Source organism: Brachyistius frenatus, unplaced genomic scaffold (genome assembly GCF_029030835.1).
Source record: "Brachyistius frenatus isolate BFR_SWC_R1_liver_20210118 unplaced genomic scaffold, ASM2903083v1 Contig_9, whole genome shotgun sequence".
NCBI lineage: Eukaryota > Metazoa > Chordata > Actinopteri > Embiotocidae > Brachyistius > Brachyistius frenatus.
In genome coordinates, this window is record NW_027210608.1 from 2,450,083 (window position 1) to 2,476,408 (window position 26,326).

A 26,326-nucleotide genomic window follows, 5' to 3' on the forward strand; every position below is an offset into this window, starting at 1 on the left:
CAATGCAAGTAATTTCCTCAGTTATGCAACCGTTGCTCGACATGATTGATAGATCAACTTTGACATGTAAAATCAGTGGAGTGCCCCTTTAACCTTTTCATTATTCCCACCTTTATGCAGATCAGAAGAACCTCTTATCAGCTCATGTTTTCACCATGAACTATCAATGTCACAACATCTGTCTCAAACAAGTCGAAAAAAGAGTTTCTTCTCTGTGCCAGTCTCACTCCTTCCTCCTGTCATGTTGAGCCTTACCAGAGGAGTGAAGTCACGTGTGAACCCCCGCAGAAATGTGGACTAGAGGAGGAAACAGGTCCATGTAGAGCCTTGAGTCAGACTGTGAACAGCAGCCAGCTTCTGAACCTGCTGATTAATTTGAAATCCTGCAGCATTTTGAAATTAGAAATTTCCATTACATTACACCCACGGGTTGAAAATACAAGCTTGTGATCCCGTGTGTCTCTCTCTCTCCATTGAGATGATCCAGACAGTGAAATTTGAGCCAAGTTGTTTGTAATACTTAAATACACTCCCATTTAAGATCTATGATGTTACTGTTGCATCATTCTATAGTAAAGTATTTAACCCCGAGGTGCTCAATGGAGGAGACTGACTGCATTCATGTGTGAGACTAAAGCACGATGACTCACAGGCAAATCTAACCTTTGGAAATAGTTTTTTTTTTTTTTTTTTTTAAATAGAGTTTTAAAAATTGCTGGAAGACATTTATTTTATAAACTGTGCATTGTACAATGTAATGTTAAGGGGGGCAACATCTTCACTGCCTGTTGGATTAGATTTGAAAGACAGTTAGTACATGGTGTAGTACAATAATTAATGGTTTAATCTTTCAAAAAAAAAAAGGACAAAATGAAAAATCAAATAAAACTGCTACCCATAAAGAGCAAAAATAAATTTACATTTAAAGAAATCCAGTGCTGAGAATGTCTTAACATGGAGGCAGCTAATGACAATTTACTGAAAGCTGCAAAGAAGTGGTTGTTGAGAAAAGACAAATCTGTAGTCCTTACCTATTTGCAGATAAACACACATTCAACTGTAATAACTGAAATGCAGTACAAAGCTTGCGTGAAAGGTAGTTATGAAGATATTTTAGTTTCTTTATTACGCAAGCAAAAACTATAGTGAACTGAGAATAAATTTATTTGCATTGCAAACAAATTTGCTCTTCCAGTTTTGTTAGTTTTGGTCACAGAAATCAGAATTTTGCTTATGAAACTACACTTTTTGTTTGCATATCAAATACTTTTGGTTTCCAGTTGAATTGGACATGCGCTCATGGATGAGACGGGAGTTGTTATTGGTGTTTGACTTGTTTCATAAGAAAAAATTCTGTGCCCAAACAAAAAACAAAAATACTAAGAGCAAATTTGTTTGCAATGCAAATAATATTATTCTCAGGGCAGATATCTTTACTTACAAACTTGATTTTTGATTGCAGTGTGAGAGATTTGCTTTTAAAAATGTTTTTTTTGCTTGTTTGCATGACAAAGACACAAATATACCTTCATAGGTAGTCAACATCTCATTGTGATTACTAATCACAAGTTTCTTACAGGTCAAAGACCTGTGAAGCTGTTGTACTACAAATGCCTCATGTTTATGGAGGCCTATACAGTAAATGTGTTGCATACATCATAGAAAGCATCAACTTATAATAAGAAAAGAAAAATACAGTCTTGCTCTCTTGCGTTGCACCAAAGCTGATGTCCAATGAGGTGTCGTGTCACAACAGTGAAACATTCTTTGAGTAGCTGTCGCCAAGAGGACGAATTGTGGTGGTTCCTGATGATTATAGTGATTGTCATTCATTTCCTGACTGTAAAAAAAAAAAAAAAAAGAGTTTCATCTTGGCTGTCTGTGCTCTCATGTGGACTCCTCAGTCAACCACTCCAGCACTTTAGCTTTGTTCTCTGTCACCCATTTGATGTTGGCTGTGGTCTTCTCTATGGCCTGCTCCAGGGCCAAAGTGGCAGAACCAAAACCAACATGGAGGTTGTCTTCTTTGAATTTCTTCAGCTGGAGAGAAAAAAACAAAATACTGAATATCTGCATTTATTTTACTCTAAATACCCTGAAGGAAACACGGTATAATTCAGAGTGGTTGTGGCTGTGTGGGCTGCATACCTCCTGCAACTCAAACTCCGTAGAGAACCTCTTAGTGATTCCATTGACGAGATTAGAGAAGGAAAATGATCCTCTTCCATATCTGAAACAAAGAATGCAGTTTACCAGAGGGAATATGTGCATATCTGGGTTTTTGGACAAAACACCAAATAAATGTGAACAGGAAACTTCTCAGACGTCTGGTGGTGGACATGTGTGAGGCCTCAAACAGCTGCAACATAATCAACACTTTAAATATAGTTTTAGGTGCTTTATTGTCTCGTGGCTCATGATTATTTTTCCAGCTAACTGTACCTCTTGGGCAGGGTTTGAAAATGTTTGTATACTCAGCAAACTGGGGGAGTAAGTGAAGAAAAAAGAACAATATGTGCACTTAGAGAAATTACATTTCTACCTCGAAGTCCTCTACATTTTAAAGAGCCGCTGTGGACTCTGTGTATAAAATATTCTTCTGTTGTTAATTAATCCTTCGAGAGCACTGGCTGTTCACCAAGAAACGCTGCTGCGAGGAGGGAGCTCTTACTGGTTAAAGATGTAACTCCATCTTGCTCTGACGAAGTTCCAGGCCAGCGGCATTCCCACAGTATTTTGAGCGATGTACTGGATGGTAGAGGTGGCATCTTGCTTGCGGATCTTAGTTGGGTCGAGGGTGTACTCCAGATACCTGCCTCAACAAGTCCCCAAAGTAATCCAGCATTTTTAAAAGGGAAAAAAAAGTTCATCAAATTTTAACATCTGGAGCATCTATAAAAGGTTTGTCAGTAATAACCTAAAGCAGAATTTACCAAATGAGTGACTGTGTTGTCCAGGCTAACTACAACTCCTTTAACTAAGGACAGATGTAATGCACGTGAATTAATTAAAACGTGTTCACGATATAGTAATTCTATGATTGATTGAGAATGATTTAGTATTTTGTGAGCACTATTTAAATTATTTTTCTCTCTATGGCCACTCACGGGCTCCGTACAATATATCGGCTTGACATCCAATGAAAAATAAACTTCCATGGCCTCTGCCAATTTCAAACAAGCTAAAAAAGTCACAACTCGTGAATTCCAGGCTGATAGTAAATTCTGAGTATCGTGGATACCACAGGGGTGACATACGGACTTTTCTCGTGTACACAGTAAATATGACTTCATTTGAAAGCAACACAAAAGCCCCATTAGTAGAGTGTATGCATCATTCCCAACACAGCATGACTCGGGATAATGTCGCACGCACCTGTTTAAAAGCCAAGGTGCTTTGGTGCAGGCCATGGCCGACCTGAGCCGGGAAGCTTCAGAGGCCAGAGTGGCATTCTTGAACATTGTCCAGGCAAATTCCCACTCCTGTGCACCACCGAAGGCTATGGCACTGCAGTACACTGTGCTTTTCATGTTGGGATGGATCCTGTTCAGTAAAAGTAGATTAGAGAGTGATTAACAAATTCCAGACACATTGGCTCACTGCTCACTCACATACAAAGTCTGTGTGTGTGCAGCTAGGCACCTACAGCTAACCTCTGAACAGTTGTTTCACTGTTTCAGGCGGGTTAACACCGACCGAAAAGTCCGGCAGTCAAATTAATGTAAACATTACATTTCACGCTGTACTCACGGGTTGTGATCTGGATGTTCCATCCACTGTCTGTACCAGCTTTTGATCAGTTCCCTGCAGCCCTCCACATCCATGCTGCAGGCTATGCCAACAGCATTCATCTCATTATACCTGAGAAGGAATATGATTCAGAAAACTGGGAAACAATGTCCAATATGCGAAAGAACTATCTGTTGTAATAACAGTTCTTACTGGTCAGTGTGTCCTGTTGGTACTTTGGTCCAGTTAGCTGTTAGTGTCCTAAAGTACTCAAAAAGTGGTTGTATTTGTTTCTTGAGGTAGGCCTGAAATAAAAACATACCAACGGTAGGTTTTATGTCCAGCTGTTTCACACTTCCCCTTTTCTGAAGTTTTCCTTTTGGTGTCAGAGTCACTATTTAAAGTAGAATTCATAGTAAAGTAGGACTAACCTGTAAAGCTCCGTAGACCTCAGTGCGATCAAACATGAGAATGTAGTAGTCGAGGTTCCTCAGAGCTGACGCCCAGGGGATATAGTCTCTCTCTTTGGACAGGTACTTGGTAGTTCTCAGAGCCAATTTTGTACTGATTATTTTGGCTCTGCACAACAGAAACACATCCTTTACATGCTTTGCAGACACTCAATATATGAAGAGTTTAATCCCTTCAACATATATTTTTTTTGTTACCTGGCTAGATTAAATGCATCATCGATGATCTGTGCTCTGTTGATGATTGATAAAGCCTGAAAGAAATGACACATACATTTTGAAATATCAAATACAAAGGCAACTAAGCCCGTGAGATGAAGCATGACATTTAACAATGACATTTAACAAAGACAGGACATTTCTGACTCGTACAGACTCTGAAACCCTGAATTTTGGGAACAGGAAATAGGTGAAAAAAATTCCTAGAGCTAAAATGTGTTTTATAAAGCCTTTCTATATCATCCAATTGGCCCTCTTACAGGCTTTACATCTTTACTTGTTGTGCTTATTAAAATGAACACCTCAAGCCCATCGTGTTTCAGCTTTGTGAATGTCCATCACGCATAAAAGCCAGCATCCACTTTTTAGGTGGAATGATGACTAAACTTTAACTACAGAACAGAGTTTGCAGCCCTCATTAAAACAGATTAAAATTGACATCTTACCTCTTTCTTTGTTTAAAGTGGATATCAACCACAAACAAACCAGTTTGTGAAAGGCATGTGACTGACCTGATGGGTGGTGTTGAGCAGGGAGATGAGACGATCCCAGTTGCCAAGATCATAGTTCACCCTGAAGTATCCAGATACGTTTGTGTTTGCCAGCACCCAGTCCTTTCCTGACACTCTCATCAGGCTGTGGGTGTCTGCTCAAAAACATAAAAGGAGGATATGTTATATATTTATTCAGTCCAATGACCTGCTTTTCAGTCCTGTAATCTGGTAGGAAGTCGCATATTTTTTCCTCCAGCAGGTTTTGTTACGGCCGTACCTGTCTTCTGAAGGAGCCAGTATTGTTGCTGCTCCACACCTGACTTCATCCATTTAATGGGGACAAACCACGTGTAACTGGACAGAAATATAGGTTAAGATGGTGAATGAAAAGATGAGACAATCATGCAGATGTCGGTCTGATGGTTGGTCTCTCCGTCAAACTATTTTCATGAAATTTGGAACAGATATTTATGGTCCCCGGAGGATGAACCATACTGACTTTGGAGATACTCTGACCTTTCTTCCATCACCCCCCTGAGGTTAATATTTGTGGATTTTGATTGAATATCAAACATGACCCTGAAGCTGTGTGTTTCAGGTCTGCGGTTACTAGCCCCGCCAACAATTTATTGTCTCAAGTCTCTCTATGCTGTTCTTTTATCTCTCTGCTCTCCCCTCACCCCAACAAGTCAAGGCAGATGGCCGTCCACTTGTGAGCCTGCTTCTGTCTGAGGTTTCTTCCTGTTAAAAGATCATTTTTCCTTCCAGCTGTCGCTCATGAGGGAATTGTTGAATTGTTGGGTTCCTCTCTCAAGGGAAATATGTTACGTGCCTTGAGATGACTTGTGTTGTGATTACGCTCTGTACAAATAAAATAAAATTGAATTGAATGTTGGGTATATTGCCATCAAATTTGGTAGACACATGCATGTCTCCCTCAGGATGTATCATCAATCATCATCGAGCGCCATCAATTTGTCTAATACTTGTGAAGCTAATGACATTTCAGTCAGCCTCAACAAATTTTGATTGTTAGCATGCTAACATGAAACCTTAATATGTTAAACATTACAGCTGCATTTTAGCTCTGTAATTTGGAGCATGTTAGCATGCCCACTTTAACCTTTAGCTCAAAGCACTGCAGTTGCAAAGTGCCTTACAGAGCTGCCAGGGCTAAAATATAAAATTTTGATCATTATGAAAATAATACAGTGATTTTGTTTTTGCCCCAGCTAGAGGATCGCTTCATTTCAGTAGATACTTATCCAAAGTGGTTAATCTCTTAATTTATCATCTACATGCAATTTACAGGATATTGTAAAACAGATTCCTACTTGAACTGAGAGGGCCTGTCCACTACAGAGTCTGGATCCAACAGGAAGTGTTTCTGGGTGATACTTCCTGTCCGGGTGTCAATAGTGACCACAGGGAAGCCCATCTGGAGAGTCCAGCGGTTCATGATGTTGTGGACAGTGTGGGGAATATGCATACCTGGTGTCTTTTCAACTGCCTGACAACAAACAGAGGGCAGCAGGAGTTTAGCAAAATTACACCCACCCACAGACACAGTGCTATGTGAGATCACACACAGCACACCTATGACTTTCAGGGTTTTTGTTGTTGAACTGACCTGTTGGAGATGGTCCCACAGGTCAGTATACACGGTGTTGTCGAAGGCGAATGTGTTCAGGTAAGACTGAAGAGACAAAGCAGCGAGGAACAGCATGAAACACCTTCCCACGGGAAGCAACAAAACATGAATTTAAAAACACAATAAGCTTGAGCAATGTTGAGGTTGCCATATCCGCAGACTCACCGCCACTTATTACCAGTAACACAATCACAAACACACAGAGTGTGATGAGATTATGCAGCAGGGGTAATACTCACACTGAGTCCTCTGGCAAACACAGGCTCGGTGAGGAACTCTGACAGCATCCTGAGCACCGCCGCGCCCTGAAAACAACAAACACAAACCACTAGAATTTGGTTGGTTTCAACTTGTCATGTCTGTAAAGTCTTTCGCATTCAAGCCAAAGCAAATATTAAAACAAAATGTTGCCCTGATGGTGTACTGTGGTTCAGATAGAAACAACAAGACCCAGGACAAAATCAAAGAAAAGAAAGTCTCCAAACTGAGAGTCATACTCCACATTTTTCCCATACAAATGTGAAATAGTTTGGGATAAGTGAAGTTTTTGGGCATTTTTGTGGACAATCAAAACTCACTTGGAATGGCAGTAATTTCATCAGGAATCCCCTCAATTTTGAGAAGTTTATAAGTGCTTCAGATTTATTTACTGTACCGTGTATCGTCTATAATTCTTCGGCAAAAAACTGTGGAAGGGCAAACTTGTGTCTGTAGAAGATCCTGCCTGAAGTACTGCGTGAAATTCTCCGAGGAGCAGACCTTGCTGTAGGAGATGGTGTTGAACATCTCGCTGATCTGAGCGGGGTTGTTGACCTCCTCTTCTCGGCGGGACAGCGGGTGAGAGGAGGCCAGGGCGTCCACGGCAAACACCTTCTGCACATCGTACAGAATGATCTGGTCTTTCTGAAGCCAAAAGGAGGGTTTGAGTCACGACCGGCTTTCCAAGCCAACAATATCTGTGAAAAGTTACTGATCTGTGAAACATAGCAGCACATCTTTGATGAAGTGTGAAGCCATGGCTCTTACAATGTTCCAGGTGGGCTCAGCGTAGTCAGCTCCGAGGTACTCCACATATGAAGCAAAGCCCTCGTTCAACCACAAGTCATTCCACCATCGCAGAGTTACCAGGTTGCCAAACCACTAAAAAAAAAACACAAACAGTATAGAGATGAACAGTTCTGCCATTGGAACCAGTGATACGGCAATTCATCTTTAAAGGGAACTAAAGTTTCCATGACCTTAGATTCTAGGGAACATTAGCACTGTTGTTCAGCTCCAAAATACACAGAAACTGAATCAGCAGGAGATTAAAAAATTCCCAACCACAGACTTTCACATCCCTTTTATGATGTCAGGCTTTAGAGGAAGCGCGGTTAGCTTTTCCCAAAGTGATAATTTGTCATCTGCTTTTTCAAAGGGAGGTTGAATCCCTGATGATACATGTGTTTTTTGAGTTTGCACGTAATGAGTTTTGATTATAACACTTTATCTTAAATTACTAGAACACTTTTGCTTAATTTCGTGATTACTTTATTAGACTGAAGCGATGGCAATGGCTTACCATATGTGCGAGTTCATGGGAGATGACAGTTGTGACCCTCTCTTTGTTTCCAGTGGAGGAAAGGATGGGATCATAGAGAAGGGCCGTTTCCCTGTACGTGACCAGACCCCAGTTCTCCATTGCTCCAGCATTGAAATCAGGCAGAGCTATCTGATCTACAGAGAACCAGGATTAAAAATTCAAAAGACAAGCAAAGATGGAACAGTGTGAATTTAGCCAGATCCACTTCATTTTCAATTGAGGGAATGTCACAGCAGGGCAAAATAAGTCAGCAATTTAATGTTACCTTGCATATACGACATCAATGACGAGAAAAGTTCCACATAATGAGCATAAAGACGTAACTTTGATTAAGTCACAAGTTGAACCGATTAGTTTGGAAAAGGTACTGAGAACTGCTATTTTTAAATGAAACTAGACATAATAGAAACAACACAGAAAGGAAGCACAACCTTAATGAGTAAGTATTCCACGTTATGCCACTTGATCAACATCAGCACTTTTGTGACCACTGGTTTGTGCACATTTGCAATTTCACCATAGACCTGAAACTAGAATGCCAAACTGTTGGGAAACAGAAAAGAGTCACAGGGAGCCAAATCCGGTGAGGAAGGATGGTTTGGAGTGATGACTGTGTCGTTGTGGGTAAGCAGGCATGTAGTTATATTAGAGAATCTCATCACACTACAGTTCAGGCTGTTTGCACCAAATGTTTTCCCTCAGACGCCTCAGAACGTCACAGTGTAACTCGGACACTGGGGGACAGATTCAAGGTGCATTCTTTGGGCTTGGACAGTGACGTTCGACATACTAGAAATGCAATTACCACCCAAAACACCTCGTCCGTAAGTTTTCTGAAGTATTTCAATTTGTCCATGGTGAAATTGCAAATGCACACTTATCATTGGTCACAAATGTGCATGTAACTTGCGTATTAGCTACTTGGAGTACTTACTAAAGTTATTGCCTCCCCTTGCTCCATACACATTAGTGAGCTGTGCTCCATTTGTGCACAACAGGAACAGTCAGAACTTTTTGATTTGCAAGCTTGGTTGTAGACTTTAAGGGCCCTATTTTCATTTGGCAAAATGTTTTACTCTCTACTTACTGGGCTCAATGAAAAAAAGTGAAATGAAATATTTCTATCTTCACAGGAAAATACATGTTGACGCTGAGATAACCTACCTGACTTTGAGAGGGGATATGTTGTGTTGTAGTAGTGCTCATAGAACTGAAGAATCGGCCCTGTAACATTCAGAGCATAGTCGCCCTGCCCATCAATGATGGCTTTTCTTTTAGCCCAGATTCGAATCTGCAAAAAATGTAAAAGCTTAAAGTCCACAATAACTCATCTAAAAATAAAGTCTCATTTGTCCCCAAGGTTGGCATTCAATTGTGTGTTCACAGGAATATGGATGTTGTGGTCTCTTCTCCTGGTCTTTCTGCAACATCTGATGTTTGTATTGCTGGTGATCAAGTGCACAACTTACATTGCATGCAGATGTAATGTAAATGAATGAATTGATGATGTGAATGAATAAGAAATACAAATACAGAATTTCTTACCAATAAATGGTTTTGGTTTGACTGAATGTAAGCAAATTCACTGATGATAAATGCCAGTAGATAAGTGGACATTCTCTGTGTGGGCTCAAATGTAGTAACTGTGACAGGCACGCCATCAATGACTGAGTCTGAAATGCCTGTACAAAGAGAGGTGAAGTTAGACCTTGACACTATGTTAGCATTAACAGTAGTTATTGATTTTCAACAGTTTTCAGACAAAACATTGTTCAAGTAATTAAATATTTACGATGGAACTGTGTCACATACAACACAGAGGTAACTCATGACTTAAAATACAAATTATGACTGGTCTTGATCATGTTAAGGATCTTTTGTCGTGAAATTTACTTTTATGATAAGCCCGTTACTTTGTCCCATTTATCTGAAGTATTTTAGTCACAAAGAATGAAGCTGTAAAGATGTTGTTCTTTTTTTTTTTTTTGGTATTTCGAAGACTAACCATTTTCCTTGCTGTTGGACAGAGCCACAGTGCCTCGGTTGTGGATGATAGTGACATTGAAGATGGCTTTCATGGCTGGTTCGTCAAAGCAAGGAAAGGTTTTCCTGGCATACGTTGCTTGCATCTGCGAGGTAGCGACAACTCTGCAAAATGTTGCAACTGAATATTAACACAAAGCAGATATCAACCAAGCAAAATCCTCCAAAGTCCCACCAAGAGGAACACTGGAACCATGAAAATGAACTCAAGAGCAGAGTGATTGTGCACTGACATGCTATGACATCGCATTTCTTACTTCTTAACACCATTCTCAACGTATTCACTCCTGTAGAAGCCTTCTAGGTCGTCTGCCAGCTCCCCCAAAAACTCTGTTTGAAGTATGTAGGATGCTCCCACTGCCAGTCTGCTGCGCAGCTGAATAACCAGGTAGTCCGTCTTCACCACAAGCCAAGTCTTCTGGATGGCGGGTGCAGCGGCTTCACCGAGGCCTCTCAGTTTAGCATGGTGCCCAAAGAAGGTCGTGAAGTTCAGCTTGTTGGAGTGGATGATGACGAGGTCTGTTTCTTTCACACATCTGAAGACCACTGCCGAACGACCGGTGAAGATGTACAGGCCGTCTGCGTTGGCTTCCAGCCAGGGCCGCAGGGTCAAATTGTAAGAGGCCGGGATGAGGGAGTCTGGAAGTCTGTAGTGGTCCCAGGGCTCCTTTGGGGTGAGGGGGGTGGTGGTGGGTGTAGGCGCGCTGGTGCTATCTGACGCTCCATCTCCACGCTGTCCTTGATTCCTGGCCCTTTCCTTGTCATAGGCGATGGATAGAGCTATAATTGTAGCCATTGCGCTGGCTGCCAGTACAAGCATCCCGAGACCCACATTTTTACTCACATAGTAGACTTTCCCCATGTCTGATTCAGGAGGTTAGTGAAGAACTCCGAGGAGGCTCAGTCTGTTTGTCCAGCTCAGTGAGGCTCTTCCCTTCTCAGTAAATAGCTGCGCTATTAACAACAGCAAAAAAGACCTATGAAAAAAATAGAAAGATTGGAAGACCTCGGCCATTTACTTTGTAACTTGGCATCTCTCAGATTCATAAATGTCAAGTATGCTTCACAAACTATGTTGTTTAATTATTAATGTGTTACAAGTACAGTACTATTTACCATTTCAGTCAATCATTTTCAGTAATCAGTTATTAAGTACAAAACCAGCATTCTCAACTGTTTTTTATAGAGCTCTTCACAGCGAAGGCAACCAGAAAATCTGCAACATTTTTCGATTGCATGTTTGACTTCATGATATTATTCCTGGGAGTAGTTCTTCAACACCAATAAGAAGCAGACACATATAATACGATGCAATGAAAAGTCTTCAATGCAGCTCATGGAGTGGTTCTCAGTCATCCTTAGAATAAAACCACTCGTCATCATTTCTCGTCCTGCTGAGGGTGGGCTGAACAGTGATGAAGTTAACTAAGAACTGTTAGTCATTGGTGGTGTAAAAAGATGATGACTAAGCAGATGACTTAGCTGTGCTGTCAGACCAGTCACATCATTTCCAGACAAGTTTAGCAATCTAGTTTACCATCAATTGGTCAATACAAACTTACAAATAAAGCTTAAGTGACTGTTCAATAAGAAAGAGCTGCTGTTTTGCTTTCTGTCTTTATTCCTCAATGAGTGAACGTGTGCTAATCATGGATGTATTGAGAGACCTCGATATGGTACCACCCCTCACCATGGCTGCCAATATTTCCCAGTAGCCACTGTATAGTATCTGTATGCCCAAACAGCATTTTCCCCATAGACCACAATTATAAATGAGACTTCTGTAAAACGGGACACCAACTGCAACAAGGTCGGTTCTTCGATAGATAGATAGAGAGAGAGAGAGAGAGAGAGAGAGAGATGGATGGATGGATGGATGGATGGATGGATGGATGGATGGATGGATTTTAAAATGTTAAAAAAAAAAAAAAAGGTCCCCTTGCGGGATTAATAAAGTGTCTATCTCTCTATCAATCTATCTAAGAACTGACCTTCTTACTCTATTATGAAAATCTAATCCATGAAGGGGTCATACTTGTAAAATCTCCCCAGCACCTAGAATAGTAGCTTTTATTTTCTGTCATCACAGTGTAAAGTCTCTGGGCCAGGTGGAACCATTCAGATGGGATCACACAATGTGGAAGCAAATCCAGAAGCTAGAAACTTTTAGGCTCATGCAAGGACAGCAATTTTCATCCACATAAGTAGGCGCCATCATCTCTGGTAGCAAGTTGTCCTTTATACATCCATGGTCCTATTCCTGCTCTTCTGTTTTCTCTGCCCTTTTTCCTTTGCCATGTCGTCAAAATGCCTACATTCACAGTTTTGAAGTCACCAGAGCCTACTAGCCCTACATTTAATCTTTCGGCCCGAATTCTCAGAGCAAATCAGTTTCTGTTCTTTAAATATTGTAACTATCACTCTGCATTTCAGACCGGCATTGCTCATTTGTGCTTTGGGGTTAAAACCAATTATTTTGGGAGCTAGCGTTAGCAGTCGGTCAGTTTAGCAAGCTGAGCTTAGTTTAGCGCAAGGACTGGAAATAAAGGGAAACAGAAAGCTTCTGAACATAACAAAGTTATTGTGTAGCTATATTGTGTGCGTCTTGACCAGGGACAGTCACTACTTTGAATATCCGCTGTTTGTCTGGCAACCTCATGGTGACAATAAGCGTTGGAAGTTCTGGTTGGACAAGAGGCCGGTTACCGATCTCTCCTTGTTTTCAGTCTTTGGTATTAGCACAGCAAACACGCTGAGGAGGGGTGTCCATCTTGTCATCTAAATCTTTACAGGAAAAACTAATTTCCCCAAATTTTAAGTTGTTACTTCATTAATACTTCAACAAACATGCGCTGTATTATTTTGTGTTGGTGCTTAACAGTATGTGCTCTCCTCATTATTAAATTGCCTTCCTTTCTAAGTACAGAACAGGGCACAGGTTTTTTCTTCTGAAATAGAAGAACCTGCAGTATATTGAGGGATCAAAGATGGCTCAACAATATGAAGTCAAAAGCTCAAGACCCCTCAGTTATTACTTTTTTTTTCTCGTGCTTTGGGTTTTTATTACTACAGGTAGTATTTGTATTTGCTCCTTTTTAATATTGGACTGTCTTCCTACTCTGTGAACGGTGAATGGATTGTAGTATATTTACAAGGAGTTGAATTGTCCATTTCACATATTCATTAAGTTTTATAAGTTTCTAAATGGGAGACTCTAGGCTTTATCTGGAAGAACAGGAGTAAAGGCCACGTTAATTATCACTTCTTCAAAGGCAAGAACCAAACAAACAGATCAAAGATCACATCGTGACATCATGTAAAAGACTCTGGGTAATGTCTCATTGAAATAAAACATTCACAAATAATCTTTTGCCATGACACTCCTTAATTTTCCCAGCAGCTTGACCTTTTTATGGTGTCCTATCTCATACACCAGGTCATAGATGTTCAACTAAGTGTGGTGAAGGTAACAATTAGAATGAAAAGTGAATATACTGTCTGTCACACCAGCATTTAGTTTGTGTCCAGAAGGCCTGACGTTATACACTGATGTCATAATTATAAGTCTATTTTCACCTTCCTATTAGTTAAAAACGCCAAAGGGAAACAGAGCAGGTTTACCAGTAACATTTTCTCTTGATCTCAGTGGAAAATCATAATTTTTTTTATTGGTCTTTATCAAAATTACTTTACATTATCAGTAACTGCTAGGGATCAGCTGTTGTAATATCCACTAATGAACTGATAGTCACTTGTGACTTGTGTCATTTGAAGTACAAAATCCGACTTGCACTGTTTTTCTCCCTGTAAAAGATCCTTTTTAATCTGATAGCATGTAGCCTGTGTTCTTCCTCTACGTCATCATTGTACTGTACATGTGGGAGTATATGAGAATCAGCAAGAGCTGTCAGTAACCACAGTAATCTGTCATTAGCTGGTTTGTCTGTTCCTAAACAGGCCTTATATTTTATATTATAAATAAACAGTATATATTTTATGATTTCCTTTTTGCCATTTCTTTTTTCTTTACCTGTTTTGAATCTATGTCTTTTTTTACATTATCTTTTATAAATATGAAGGACAAAATAGTATAAATCATTTATAGGCTGTTTATACAGTAAACTGGAGTGTAGTGGAAAAACATTATAATTGTTGAGGGTCAATGTTTATTTCTGACTTGGACCTTGACTTAAGTCCCATACTGTTCACGTGATGACAGGTGACGTGTCTCCATAAAAACTGAGCCGACTTTTTAAGCCGGTGAAAAAGATTGAAAGCCTCACATTCCTATTAATGATTGACCTTTCAATCATGACTCTAACATGCCATAATGTCTGCAGTCTTAAATGTGAGTAGGGGATTTTTAAAAGGCCATGGCTATCTGACTTTATAATAAACCATTAGTACCAGAGCTGCGAATGTCAATTTAAATAAACAGATTTTATTCAGATTGCACTGCAACTCTTTTTCTAGAGGGCAACACAAGAAAGAAAGACCATGTCTGTTTGACTGGAGGAAGCCATATGCCAGTTAAATTGATTCTTACAATCTGTCACTAAATATTGCTCAAATGGCTAATTGATCTATAAAGTATTAACAAATGATATATTAGCATGAAGCTTAGAGGCATAATTTATGAATCTCTAATAAATTATGATGTACAAAGTAGCACCTTTCTTGTTAAAAGCCCATACAAATGTCTTCTGTTCACTCACCTACTGTACGGGTAATTAAGAATGAATAAACTGAAGGTTAATCTATACCCATGATGAATTGTAATGGCAACCTGTAACACAAGGCTAAAGCCATAATCAGCTATCCTTGTGAGGACATGGCATTTACTTCCATTCATTTTGGACAGCCCAACCCAAACCCTGACCTTAACGACAACAAATTCACAGCCTCCGAAAAGGCTTTTGTGGACTAGAGGTCTGAACACGGTCAGTATTTTTACTGGAAAAGGTGCCAAAGAGGTAACAAAAGCATGCACTCAGACACACAAACACACTTGGATCCACCACAGCCAGTGGTGTGTGAACTCAACACCCTACAGGTACAGAACATCTGGAAGTGATGCATCTGAATGTGATAAGCTCTCTGCAAGTCAAGCCCACGCAAACATAGATACTCTGGGATCTCCCTAAAACACAAAACACGCTCTCAGCTGTCTGTTCTTCTGCCATCCAGCACGTGAATAACAACAAACAACATTCGCCCATCACTTTTTAATAGCCTGGTTTCTTTTACTACTATATTACTCTGGCCGAAAGGTTGAGTGCAGTATCTATAAAGTTGAGGAAAAAAAGGGGTTTAAATTATTTTCATCTGACAGACAAATTGCAGCCAGTAAGACTGTAATGCCTCATTTTATGCATCTTTAGACTGATTATTCTGTCCAGCTGTCATTGCCACAGAAACCACATTTTAAAAGGCCAGATCTTCTGCCTTTAAATAACCTACATGCAATGCAATGCAGTGGAAAATGCAGGAACGCAACCACAAATGTTATTTCAGCTTTCTTGTCCATTTGAAAAAGACTTTTTGGAATAGATCAATTTAATTTGGACTATTAATGTTACATGCACATCTTTTCAAGTACTATTTATATGAAAAACAATACAATTAATTATAATTAACCTTTTTATATATTACGTAGCAATCTATTGGAAGATTAAACTCACCAAACCCTGTTAAGTTTACCGCTGAGATAGCGGCTAGTAGTTACAATACTAGTTAGCTTTATGTCTCCCTCTCTATCAATATTGGGATAAGCTACTGCTTCTTTTAGTTATGTGAATTAGAAAACTGAAATGCCAAAGTACATTTTAGTTTTAGTTTTAGCTAATGCCAGCTGCCGCTCTGTCAGGGTACTTTAGCTGTCAGGCTAGTTAACTAGACATTATATACATTTTTATAGAAAAAAAATTTAACACAGAAAAGCATGAAGTTAAAAACTAAGCTGAAGGTCTTAAGTCAGTTTTTACCAACAATTTAATAACTAATGTTTCATTGTAGGGCTGTTATCTTGAAAAAAATATTGAAAATGCGCGAAAATTTCACTAAAAATTCCTTATCACTGGGCTTGTCTTTATACCTATAGTTTACAGTGCATCCAGAAAGTATTCACAGCGCTTCACTTTTTACACATTTTGTTATGTTACAGTTTTATTCCAAAATGGATTAAATTCATTTTTCCCCTCAAAATTCTACACACAATACCCCATAATGACAAAGTGAAAATAGTTTGTTTAACATTTTTGCAAATCTATTAAAAATAAAGAACGAAAATATAACATGTACATAAGTATTCACAGCCTTTGCTCAATACTTTGTAGAAGCAGCTTTGGCAGAAATTACAGCCTCAAGTCTTTTTGAGTATGATGCTTGGCACCTATTTTTGGGCAGTTTCTCTCAATCTTCTTTGCAGGACCTCTCCAGCTCCATCAGGTTGGATGGGGAGCATCGGTGCACAGACATTTTCAGATCTCTCCAGAGATGTTCAATCTTGTTCAAGTCTGGGCTCTGCCTGGGCCTCTCAAAGACATTCACAGAGCTGTCCCGAAGACATTCCTTTGTTATCTTGGCTGTGTGCTTCGGGTCGTTGTCCTGTTGGAAGATGAACCTTCGCCCCAGTCTGAGGTCCAGAGTGCTCTGGAGAAGGTTTTCATCAAGGATGTCTCTGTACATTGCTGCATTCATCTTTCCCTCCATCCTGACTAGTCTCCCAGTTCCTGCTGCTGAAAAACATCCCCACAGCATGATGCTGCCACCACCATGCTTCACCGTAGAGATGGTATTGGCCAGATGATGAGCGGTGCCTGGTTTCCTCCAAACATGACGCTTGGCATTCAGGCCAAAGAGTTCAATCTTTGTTTCATCAGACCAGAGAATTTAGTTTCTCCTGGTCTGACAGTCCTTTAGGTTCCTTTTGGTGAACTCCAGGTGGGCTGTCATGTGCCTTTTACTGAGGAGTGGCTTCCGTCTGGCCACTCTACCATACAGGCCTGCTTGGTGGAGTGCTGCAGAGATGGTTGTCCTTCTGGAAGGTTCTCCTCTCTTCACAGAGCAACGCTGGATCTCTGTCAGAGTGACCATCGGGTTCTTGGTCACCTCCCTGACTAAGGCCCTTCTCCCCCCATCGCTCAGTTTGGCCGGGCGGCCGACTCTAGGAAGAGTCCTGGTGGTTCCAAACTTCTTCCATTTATGGATGATGGAGGCCACTGTGCTCATTGGGACCTTCAATGCTGCAGACATTTTTCTGCACCCTTCCCCAGATCTGAGCCTCCATACAATCCTGTCTCGGAGGTCTACAGACAATTCTTTGGACTTCATGTCTTGGTTTGTGCTCTGACATGTACTGTCAACTGTGGGACCTTATATAGACGGTGTGTGTCTTTCCAAATCATGTCCAATCAACTGAATTTACCAGGTGGACTCCAATCAAGTTGTAGAAACATCTCCAGGATGATCAGTGGAAACAGGATGCACCTGAGCTCAATTTTGAGTGTAATGGCAAAGCCTGTGAATACTTATGTACATGTGATTTTTTTTTCGTTTTTTTTTTTTTCGTTTTTGATTTTTAATATATTTGCAAAAATTTATATAAAATTATATTATATATTATATAATTATGTATATAAGTATTGTAATATATAGAAACATAATACAATATTAAATCAGACTATAAGGACTCTGTTCCATGTGCCGTGTGAGCTAAAGGTAAGTCATGTCTGACATGAAGTAAACGGGTTAACAAGCCAATAGTGGAAATGAATCAGCAGTCAGTTGGATAAATGTTTCCAACGTCCCAAATGTCTCTTCAGTCCAAGTTAATAAGCTATAAGAGCCAAACAAATCACCAGACCTTTCCCCTTGCCAGCAGAGAGCGGGATAATCTTGTGAGTGGGAATGTTTATCTTGGGGGGCCCAAAGTCACATATTTTCATGGAGTAATAAAATGACAACAAAAGAGCCATGTGACCACCCGTTTCATGGTGTGATTTAACAGACTCTTCTCTTCACTTCCCTGCAAGTGCTGTGGACTGTTATTGAAAGCCCTCACATGAAAAATCGTTAATCATGTGATCAGAAAAAATGAAAATATCCTGTAAAACATGTCATGTGATGCACGTACTGTATGCTACTCGCGCAGGTTTTGTGAATCAAAATGAGGCGAGTACAGTTGCAGCATTGTGCTTTTCATACTGGGCCTTTAACATAACATCTGGGAGCGTGACACACACACTCTCATTGTTTCCATCACTCTGTCCTCTGCTATTTCAACCATATTCACTCGTCAATCAATAAAGTTAAACTCATCTCAAGAATGTGAAGGTAAAATACCTTTTGGCACCGATCCACAATACGCCATCATTCTACCTGCACATGAACCCGAGACTCACACTATCATTTCTGTGCGGTCACAGCGCCACGCTGCACATAAACTGCAGCCAGCTGTTGGAGCTGCAGAGTTTTTTATCCAGTACAACCCACACCGGATGTTGACAACCAATAAATCCACAGCATTGCCAAGAAGTCAAACTTGGACTCAAGTACACTATTTCCTTGAGCAAGAATTTCACAATAGTGTTGCACAAGTGTTATACTGTATAATTACTGTTAACCACAGCCAGTGGAAGCTTTGCTATATGGAGTCTTTTCATATTAAGTGAAACCAGAGGAATTGGAAGTGCTGAAATGAAAGAAAAAAGAAGAAAAAGCACTCAACAAGCTGCTTTTTGTTAACTTTAGAAGCCATGAACCATAAATAATGATTGATTTTCCATAACAGCATCACAAAACTGCCCTTCAGAGTGAATATATTTGGTTCATGCCCCGGTGCTGCAAAGTGTTTTTGTTGCAGACCAAATCTGAGAAACCTTCACTGCCAGAAAAAAAAAGAAAAGAAAAGCAGTGCAACATTTCAGCAGATGGAAAGAGGTGTAAAACTTGTACCCAGGCACTTACACTATCTTTGCTGTGGAGGAAGACAAAGCTTAGATACATCAAGAAGTGGTTTGGCATGCAGCATGTTGGATAGATTTACATCAAACAAAAGGAAAACAGTACATACCGAGATCCTGTGTGGCGGGAGCTCTGCTGCGCGCCCTTATTTAACTCTGCACCAGATGCAGAAGTTGAGCTGCAATGATCTCCGGCTGATGTGCAACACTCGCAGTGGGCATCTGTGAGGGCAGAAGTGGGAGGCGGAGAGAGTTAGCACAGGTTTTCCTGGGGACGTAAGGGAGGGAACGACTTCCTTCGATCCCCCCGTTCCCCCCCCCCAAAACAAAAAAATCCCTAAATTAGTGGGAAGGGGGACTGAAAGAATGCGGCTGTATCAACAAGGCTGCAAACTCATTGTGGTTGAGCAGAAAGATCCTCGGCGGTACAGAGTGTCCGGACCAGTCCAGTGAAAAGTTTCACGTGATGCTGGTTGACTGCGGTGACTCAGCCTACCTGCTCACACTGCAAGTTTGTTGTAGACAACATGGAGAAATCACAGCCACAGGGAGTTGTAGTTTCATTTATTTTATTTAACTAACCAAGAAACAACTCCTTCCTTGAAAGTCTTGACAGGTTTTAACAATAAAACTCTTGATCATATTTGACCACAACATACAGCCACAAGTACTCTTTATACAAACACGTAAAGAGCCAAAGAAAAAAAGGTCAGACTTATTGTAGCCTGTTGCCTCTCTGAACAGATGTTGGCAAGATCTTATCACAGCGCATTAAAACTTGACTTCAAGTCAACAGCATTTACATTTTCAACACTGAGCACAATCTGCACCCAGGAGAAGCATAAACGTTCATCACAAATCACAAGGCAAGTCAGAGACAAAATATATTACAGAGAAGGAAAAATAAATTGTCAAGAGAACCAAGCCAGTGTTTGATTAATTATAGCCAAAAACAGAAGGCAAAAGAATCATATTACAGCGAGCTGAGTCCAAAAACTCACTCCAGACAGGAGGGGACATTTTCAAAACTTGAAACCACTGATGAACATCAGAGATCTGGAAGAGCTGTTGAGGGAAAACATACACCGGGTTTCAACTTTCTTTGGGAAATTAACCGAAGACATAAAAATAAAACACAATGAAGACCACAGATAACAATATTACTCTTGACGCTTCATAGAATCAAACTTTACATTATTGTGCAAATCCTTCAACTGGAGTAATCTGTAACGTGTATACAGCAGAACTCAAAAACAATCCGCAGTTTGTCTCCCATGAATGTGAAAAGATTCGGATAAAGGGGAGATTAAGCTGCTGTGGTTCTTTAGTACATTTATCAGAAACAGTGTTTTTAGTATGAGACGGGTGGAGGACGACCGCACCGCCGGCACTGCAGAGCTCAGCTGGAATGCCGCTCAGAAAGGGGAGAGGCTCGGCACTTTGATATTGATGTCTCCGATGTTGATGTTGCGGGGAATCTCGGGCAGGTTCATGTTCTTCACGGCGGAGACTGCGCGAGCGGGGGCCGCCGACAGACCACCCTGCCCAAAGGAAAACAACACGGAAAACACCTTTAAAGCCTCCGAGAGCGAAGTCCTACGTTTGTGATCGAATCGTCTTTACAAGTGATGGAATGACACGAGTGGAAATAACTCTTGTAGTAAAACTGGAGCTCTGTTAATCCATACTCTGGGTCATGATTTAAGAATTTTGTAATTATTGTTAAACAATTTAAAAAAAAAAAGAATAGTTAATGCAGCTATTGTCTGGTCTTAGAAAATATATTTTCCCTTGGTTTTAACCGGCATCTAGTAGTGGTGTGTTACTAATGGCAGAAGGTGGCGAAAAAAGCACCTAAATGCTGTTACTAATTGACGCTGATAAAACACACGTGGCACTCAGTCCGCCAGAGGAGACCAAATCTGTGTTACGTAAACGTTACTCAACACCTGTTACTTCACGCACTTTTTGTTACTTAAAAGAAATCGACGCAAAAATCAAGTTTGACTCGAACATCCGTCTCCAAGGTGAACGTCTGGTGTTTGTTCCATCCAACCACCAGCGATCTCCTGCCTTTGTACTTTTCAGTCTTTGTACTTTGTCACATGACTTCCTTCTTCAACATTCATAAATGCATGTCATTTTCGCACTAGACGAGGTAAAGCATGACAAGTCTTGAGGACTTCAACTACACGCGTAGACAAAGGTATATAAAGTTTTTTTTGTGGCTCCAAACAGCCGTTGGAGGTGAGCTGCACTTGTGGGTGTGTGAGTTGCTTTCTGGGTAATGTCCAGATTGGGACAAGGAAAGAGGAATGGTGGAATAAAAACGGTAACATCTTTGGCACTTTTGTTGTAACTGTCCACCATGATTCTGGCAGCGTTATAAGATCTGTGTAAATCTGTGCATCACTCTTTAAAGGAGTTATATTTCTAAAGGTTGACTCAAACTAACTTGGAAAAATAATGTCATTCAGTCACTTAAATGCTTTTCCTTGATTTCATTTTGACATTTTTTTTTTTAGGAATGTACCTTAGTCGCTACTCTTAACTACTAAGAATACAACGCTCTGATTAGTCAGTAGTTTCTTTAACCAAAAGAATTAGGAGTCACTGGGCTCAACAACAGCAATACGCAGAACAAATTGGTAACCGTAATGGAGGACCTTTCACGATCGAGCTTCAAAGTTTTAATTCTGCAGCTGCCTGGGAGGCAATAAGAAACACGTTCATCTATGTACCAGCCATGTGACGCTTTGACGACTGAGACGTTCACACAGGTTGCAGTTTATAGGCTGAAACATGCAAAATTCCCAAACTGTGGTCTTTTGATGTGGGTAGAAAAGGCTCTGACCTCAGACTTCTCTATGCGGCTCTGCACCTCCACCTGAGCTACGATCTCATTCATGTTGGTCTCCAGCACCATGCCTCCCATCACCACCTCCTGTAAGATATAATGGACCTGCAGAGAGAGAGCACAACACAGCGGTTAGCACGCAGCCATGCCTCAAGCTCGAACTTTTTAGATTCGTGAATTCCTGTGGGCTGAAAATAATTTGGGGAAAATGAAATGGTCTCTTAAGTCTGTTTCAGAACCCTGTGTATGTGTGTAAATGAAAAAATTGCATGCAGGTCGGTGTTGTTTGGCCAGCAGAGTTCTCTCACAGCAAAGGTTTTTCACTCTGGTGGAAATATTTCAAAGTTGCGTCTCGGGAACATTCCTTAGGCCAAACCCCGCTGCACCACATGACATCAATTTCCTGCTGGGGAAATTCAATCAAGATGGCCCTGAATGGGTCTGATTAGTTTCCAGCAACACTTGGAGCTCAGCTCCGGGGAGATAAAAGAAGGTCTTGTCGTAGTCTGTACGACACAGTGTCCTTCTGGAGGAGCCCTGCATGTGCTTTAAACTAACTTTAAAAGAATAAATCATCTTTACAATATGACACTTTGAGCACTTTTGATTTTCTTTTTATACATATTTAAAAACAGATGATTCCTTCACTTCTGAGGTGAAAATGTAAAGAGGAGGACTTTCAGCATGTACTTGATGATGATGATGTCAATTTGTAAAGCGGTACTGGTAAAAATTTAAAAAAAAAAAAACATTCCTGGGACCACAGAAAAAGAAGCTGGCTGACACAAACACGCACTCCTTCACTACACATTAGCTCTCAGGGTCGTGTTTCTCTACAGCTCATTTATCAATAGATCCCACTTATCTTAAACGGTCATTCTGTGCTGTAGACCCATGTCCACATCAAAGCTGCTTTTAAGCCTCCGAGCTGCGGCACAAACAATACTCATGACTCTTTTCACTACAAATTAAATCTGAATATTATGTTCTATAATTGTTGTTTAATCTACTTTACTGTGAAAAGCACAAAATAAATGTCATTCCTAATTTCACCGAGCCAACAAATGATGCCTTCATTTAGTTTGTTTTGTCCAATGAACAGTCAAAAACAAAGTTATTCACTTTGATGTCATAGATGACAAAGACAAGCAGGAAATCATCTCCTTTCAGAAGCTGAAAGCATTTGGAATTTTGCTTGGAAAACTGTTGAAATGATTTAATTAGCCGTCATTAATCTTTACAGCAGTGAGCAGAGGAAACACTGGAAGAAAAGGCTCCCCGCTCACCTTATCCATGTGGAAGATGAGGTCCAGCTCGCAGACGTTCTCAAAGCATTTATCCAGCGTTTCCACAAACACCTGGAATGAAGAGAAACATCTGGTCAGAAAGAGAAATATTATGTGGGAATAAAAACTGCTGGTTTTTGTATTGGTGTCTGTAAACTCAGCTGAATAAGTGAGTCCAGTAAAGATGATCATAGTCACACTTAGTACCACCAAATTTCCCCACAGGGACAATAAGGATGTGAAGCCGGATTTCAGCCATTAAAAAAAATTAAAAAAAAATTTAAAAACAAAAACAGAAGAGTGTATCAGCACCTCGTCTGATAACCCAGTTGAGAAATCAGAACAGCCTGCATCTGTGATATCAGCATTTCTCAGAGATCAACACTAGAATATGTCTAATTTCCAACATCATCACTATTAAAAGCAGCCAGCAAAAAGGCCAGAGGTCCAAATTTAATCCCAAAACTGATCAGTGGCAAACAGTTTATGTGGTAAAGTAACAGCTCCCGGGGGAAGTCAAAGTGTCTGCTTTTTATAAGCTTGGACTATTGTAAAAACAAACACAGGGTGCTGTGGGACAGGGATGTGTGATTCCACTTCAAAATTGGCACATTAAATATTTTCACAGAGCAAATTTTTAAAAAATAGCAGCTGACCTGGATCAGGTCCAGGATGCCCAGCTCGCTCTCAGACGAGTCCACACAGAAGACGAAGTAGAGGGTGGCGTAGTGTCGGTAAATCAGCTTGTAGTCGGACCCACCAATGAGACTGAAAACAGATAAAAACGCTACTTTAAAAAAAAACCTCTAGATCCAACTTTATGCTGAGTCAAATAAAGCATGCATGATACAATAAAATTAACTTTTGTCTCTTATAATAAAACAGTTAAGAACTGAACTTAGAGGCTGAGACTTTTATGTGTCTGCCTCCATCTAGTGGTTAAAGCCGCGCTACTGCGCGTGCAGAGCTGCTTTCTCATCTTTGCTGCCAAGTGATGTCAGCTTCTGTGGCGACATCAAACTCAGCCAAGAAGTCCCCCCAAAGGTGGCCCAGGGTTTACAGCAGATACTCTTTCAAGTTTTGTCAAAATGTTATAACACAAAGTAACTTAAAAAAAAATAAAGAAAATACATCTGCCCTTCGGTCTCTGTCAGAGATCAAATTTTTTTTATTTAATTTTTTAAATCACAGCATAAACAAAACAAGTTCTGCAGCTTTTCAGACATCAGTATGCCGCTCACCGGTGACAAACACGTCCTAAAGTACGAAGATCTGTTTTGTTCTTCGCGTACAAACAGAGATTAGAGAAAACACTACTCGCCTTCCCCCCTCCAAGAAGTTGCAGACGTTGTCGTCTCTCTTGGATACCAAATGGAAAGTCTCCCGAATGATCTGCTGCTGCATGTCCTCCGCCTGCAGGGGAACATGTGACAGACTCTATGAGAGCCAACCCTTCGTACCTGAGCTCTTGTTAAATCCATCCCTCACCTGAAGAATCACCCTAAAATGGCTGAATTTAATCAAACAGAGAGCAGATTTTAAGGATGTGTTGTTTAGCTACATAACGATGAATTCACAAAAGTACAAAGCAACACGTGGGTTTGTAGTTATTTAAGGTTTAAATCATTTTAAATACTTGATGTGCTATTTCTTAGTTTAACCTACAGTAATTATTTCTGTTCCATAAGATCATCACGTGTTTTCCAGCAAAAATAAGAAAGTTTATGCACCTTAAAAAGCTGCCTACACAAGAACATCTAACCCTTCAGTTTATCAGATAAACTCAAATGCAGAATTGTGGTTTCCATTGAACAGAAAGGTTTTACAAAACTGTGGTCTTAAAATCAACTACAGCTGTCAGACAAATGTACAAAGTACAAGCTTTACGTCCGAGATTGAGTCGAGTACAACTATAAAGCTGCGTGAAATGAGGAGACTCGAGTAAAGTACAAAGTACCTCAGATGTGTACTTAAGTACAGAGCTTGAGGAAACGTAACGTGACGTGTTTATTCATGAAGAAATAAGTCCTGGAAAAAAAAAAAAAAAGGGAACTAAAACCACAGCGGTGTTGTTCTCCCACCAGCATCTACAATCAGCGTCTACTGACGTTTCTAATCAACCTCAACGAGAAAACCTTGAAGAATATACACCGATAATTTGTTGACATTGATGCACAAGGTGACCAAAGATAATCCAACACGGACAGCGAGACGAACAAATGAGCAACACGCTCGTGTTTTGATGAGCAACCTGTACAATACTTACAAAATACTGATAGAACCGGATCAGCCGCGGCTTCCCGTGGTTGTTAAAAATCAAGATGGCTTTAATCATCTCTGTTCTTTGGAGTTGTCAAATCTAAATGTGAAATATAAGCACAAAATAGTGCTATATTAACTCGTTGAATGCCGCTAGTTTTAGTGCTAAGCGGCCTCTCAGTGACCGGATGACAGTTAGGTACATCCGGTTGCGTCTCCACGCTCAGCGGCCGACCTCTAATAAGCACGGGAAATCTTTGTTCCGGGCAGCTTATTATTATTCAAGATTTTCCTATTGTGGTGACATTTCGCTGCCAAACGTTGTTATGTGAGGTTTTGTGGGTTTTTTTTAAAAGCAAATACGCATGGTATGCATGTTATGTAAGATCCACTGCATAACAGTAGTTAGTATTAAGCCAGATACACTTTGAAACACCAAAAACTGTACAGCTTGCAAATACTTTTGGCTCACCATGATAAAATACATGAAAGTCTTGAAACACATTAATAATGTTACCAGACAGTTTCGTATACCAGACGTAAAAACGTTTCATAAAGTTTTTGATAAGATTCAGATTGTGATGGTGTGTGCATTTTGTGAATTATTGGATGTCAGGCACATATCTCAGTCCTTAGTCATCACATGGTGAGGGTCTAATCTGTTCTTCTCGTTTCCCATGTGTCATCACAAGTTGAGAATTTCCCCCTGCCACATTATATAATTTTTCAGTCTTTGTGACTAATGCACCATCAACTGAGGCTGCACATTATTA

At 40.3% G+C, this 26,326-nt stretch overlaps 2 protein-coding genes across 2 annotated transcripts; both read right to left on the minus strand.

Moving 5' to 3' along the window:
• Positions 1–900: 900 nt before the first annotated feature.
• Positions 901–19,361, minus strand: LOC138616195 (aminopeptidase N-like). Its single transcript, XM_069690334.1, has 21 exons — positions 19,262–19,361; positions 10,446–11,165; positions 10,151–10,293; positions 9,691–9,827; positions 9,310–9,436; positions 8,125–8,279; positions 7,590–7,703; positions 7,323–7,466; positions 6,803–6,868; positions 6,543–6,608; positions 6,247–6,422; positions 5,190–5,266; positions 4,931–5,064; positions 4,398–4,453; positions 4,161–4,308; positions 3,943–4,034; positions 3,751–3,861; positions 3,376–3,543; positions 2,672–2,812; positions 2,149–2,230; positions 901–2,040 (listed from the first exon to the last, which is right to left on the minus strand). Exons 2-21 carry the CDS (start codon positions 11,048–11,050, stop codon positions 1,888–1,890), a joined length of 2,895 nt encoding a protein of 964 aa, XP_069546435.1. The 5' UTR covers positions 11,051–11,165; positions 19,262–19,361; the 3' UTR covers positions 901–1,887.
• A 342-nt stretch (positions 19,362–19,703) lies between these two features.
• Positions 19,704–25,769, minus strand: ap3s2 (adaptor related protein complex 3 subunit sigma 2). Its single transcript, XM_069690335.1, has 6 exons — positions 25,561–25,769; positions 24,616–24,707; positions 23,951–24,062; positions 23,295–23,366; positions 22,006–22,113; positions 19,704–20,692 (listed from the first exon to the last, which is right to left on the minus strand). The coding sequence occupies exons 1-6, from the start codon at positions 25,627–25,629 to the stop codon at positions 20,567–20,569; spliced, it is 579 nt and encodes a 192-aa protein (XP_069546436.1). The 5' UTR covers positions 25,630–25,769; the 3' UTR covers positions 19,704–20,566.
• Between the last annotated feature and the right edge of the window lie 557 nt (positions 25,770–26,326).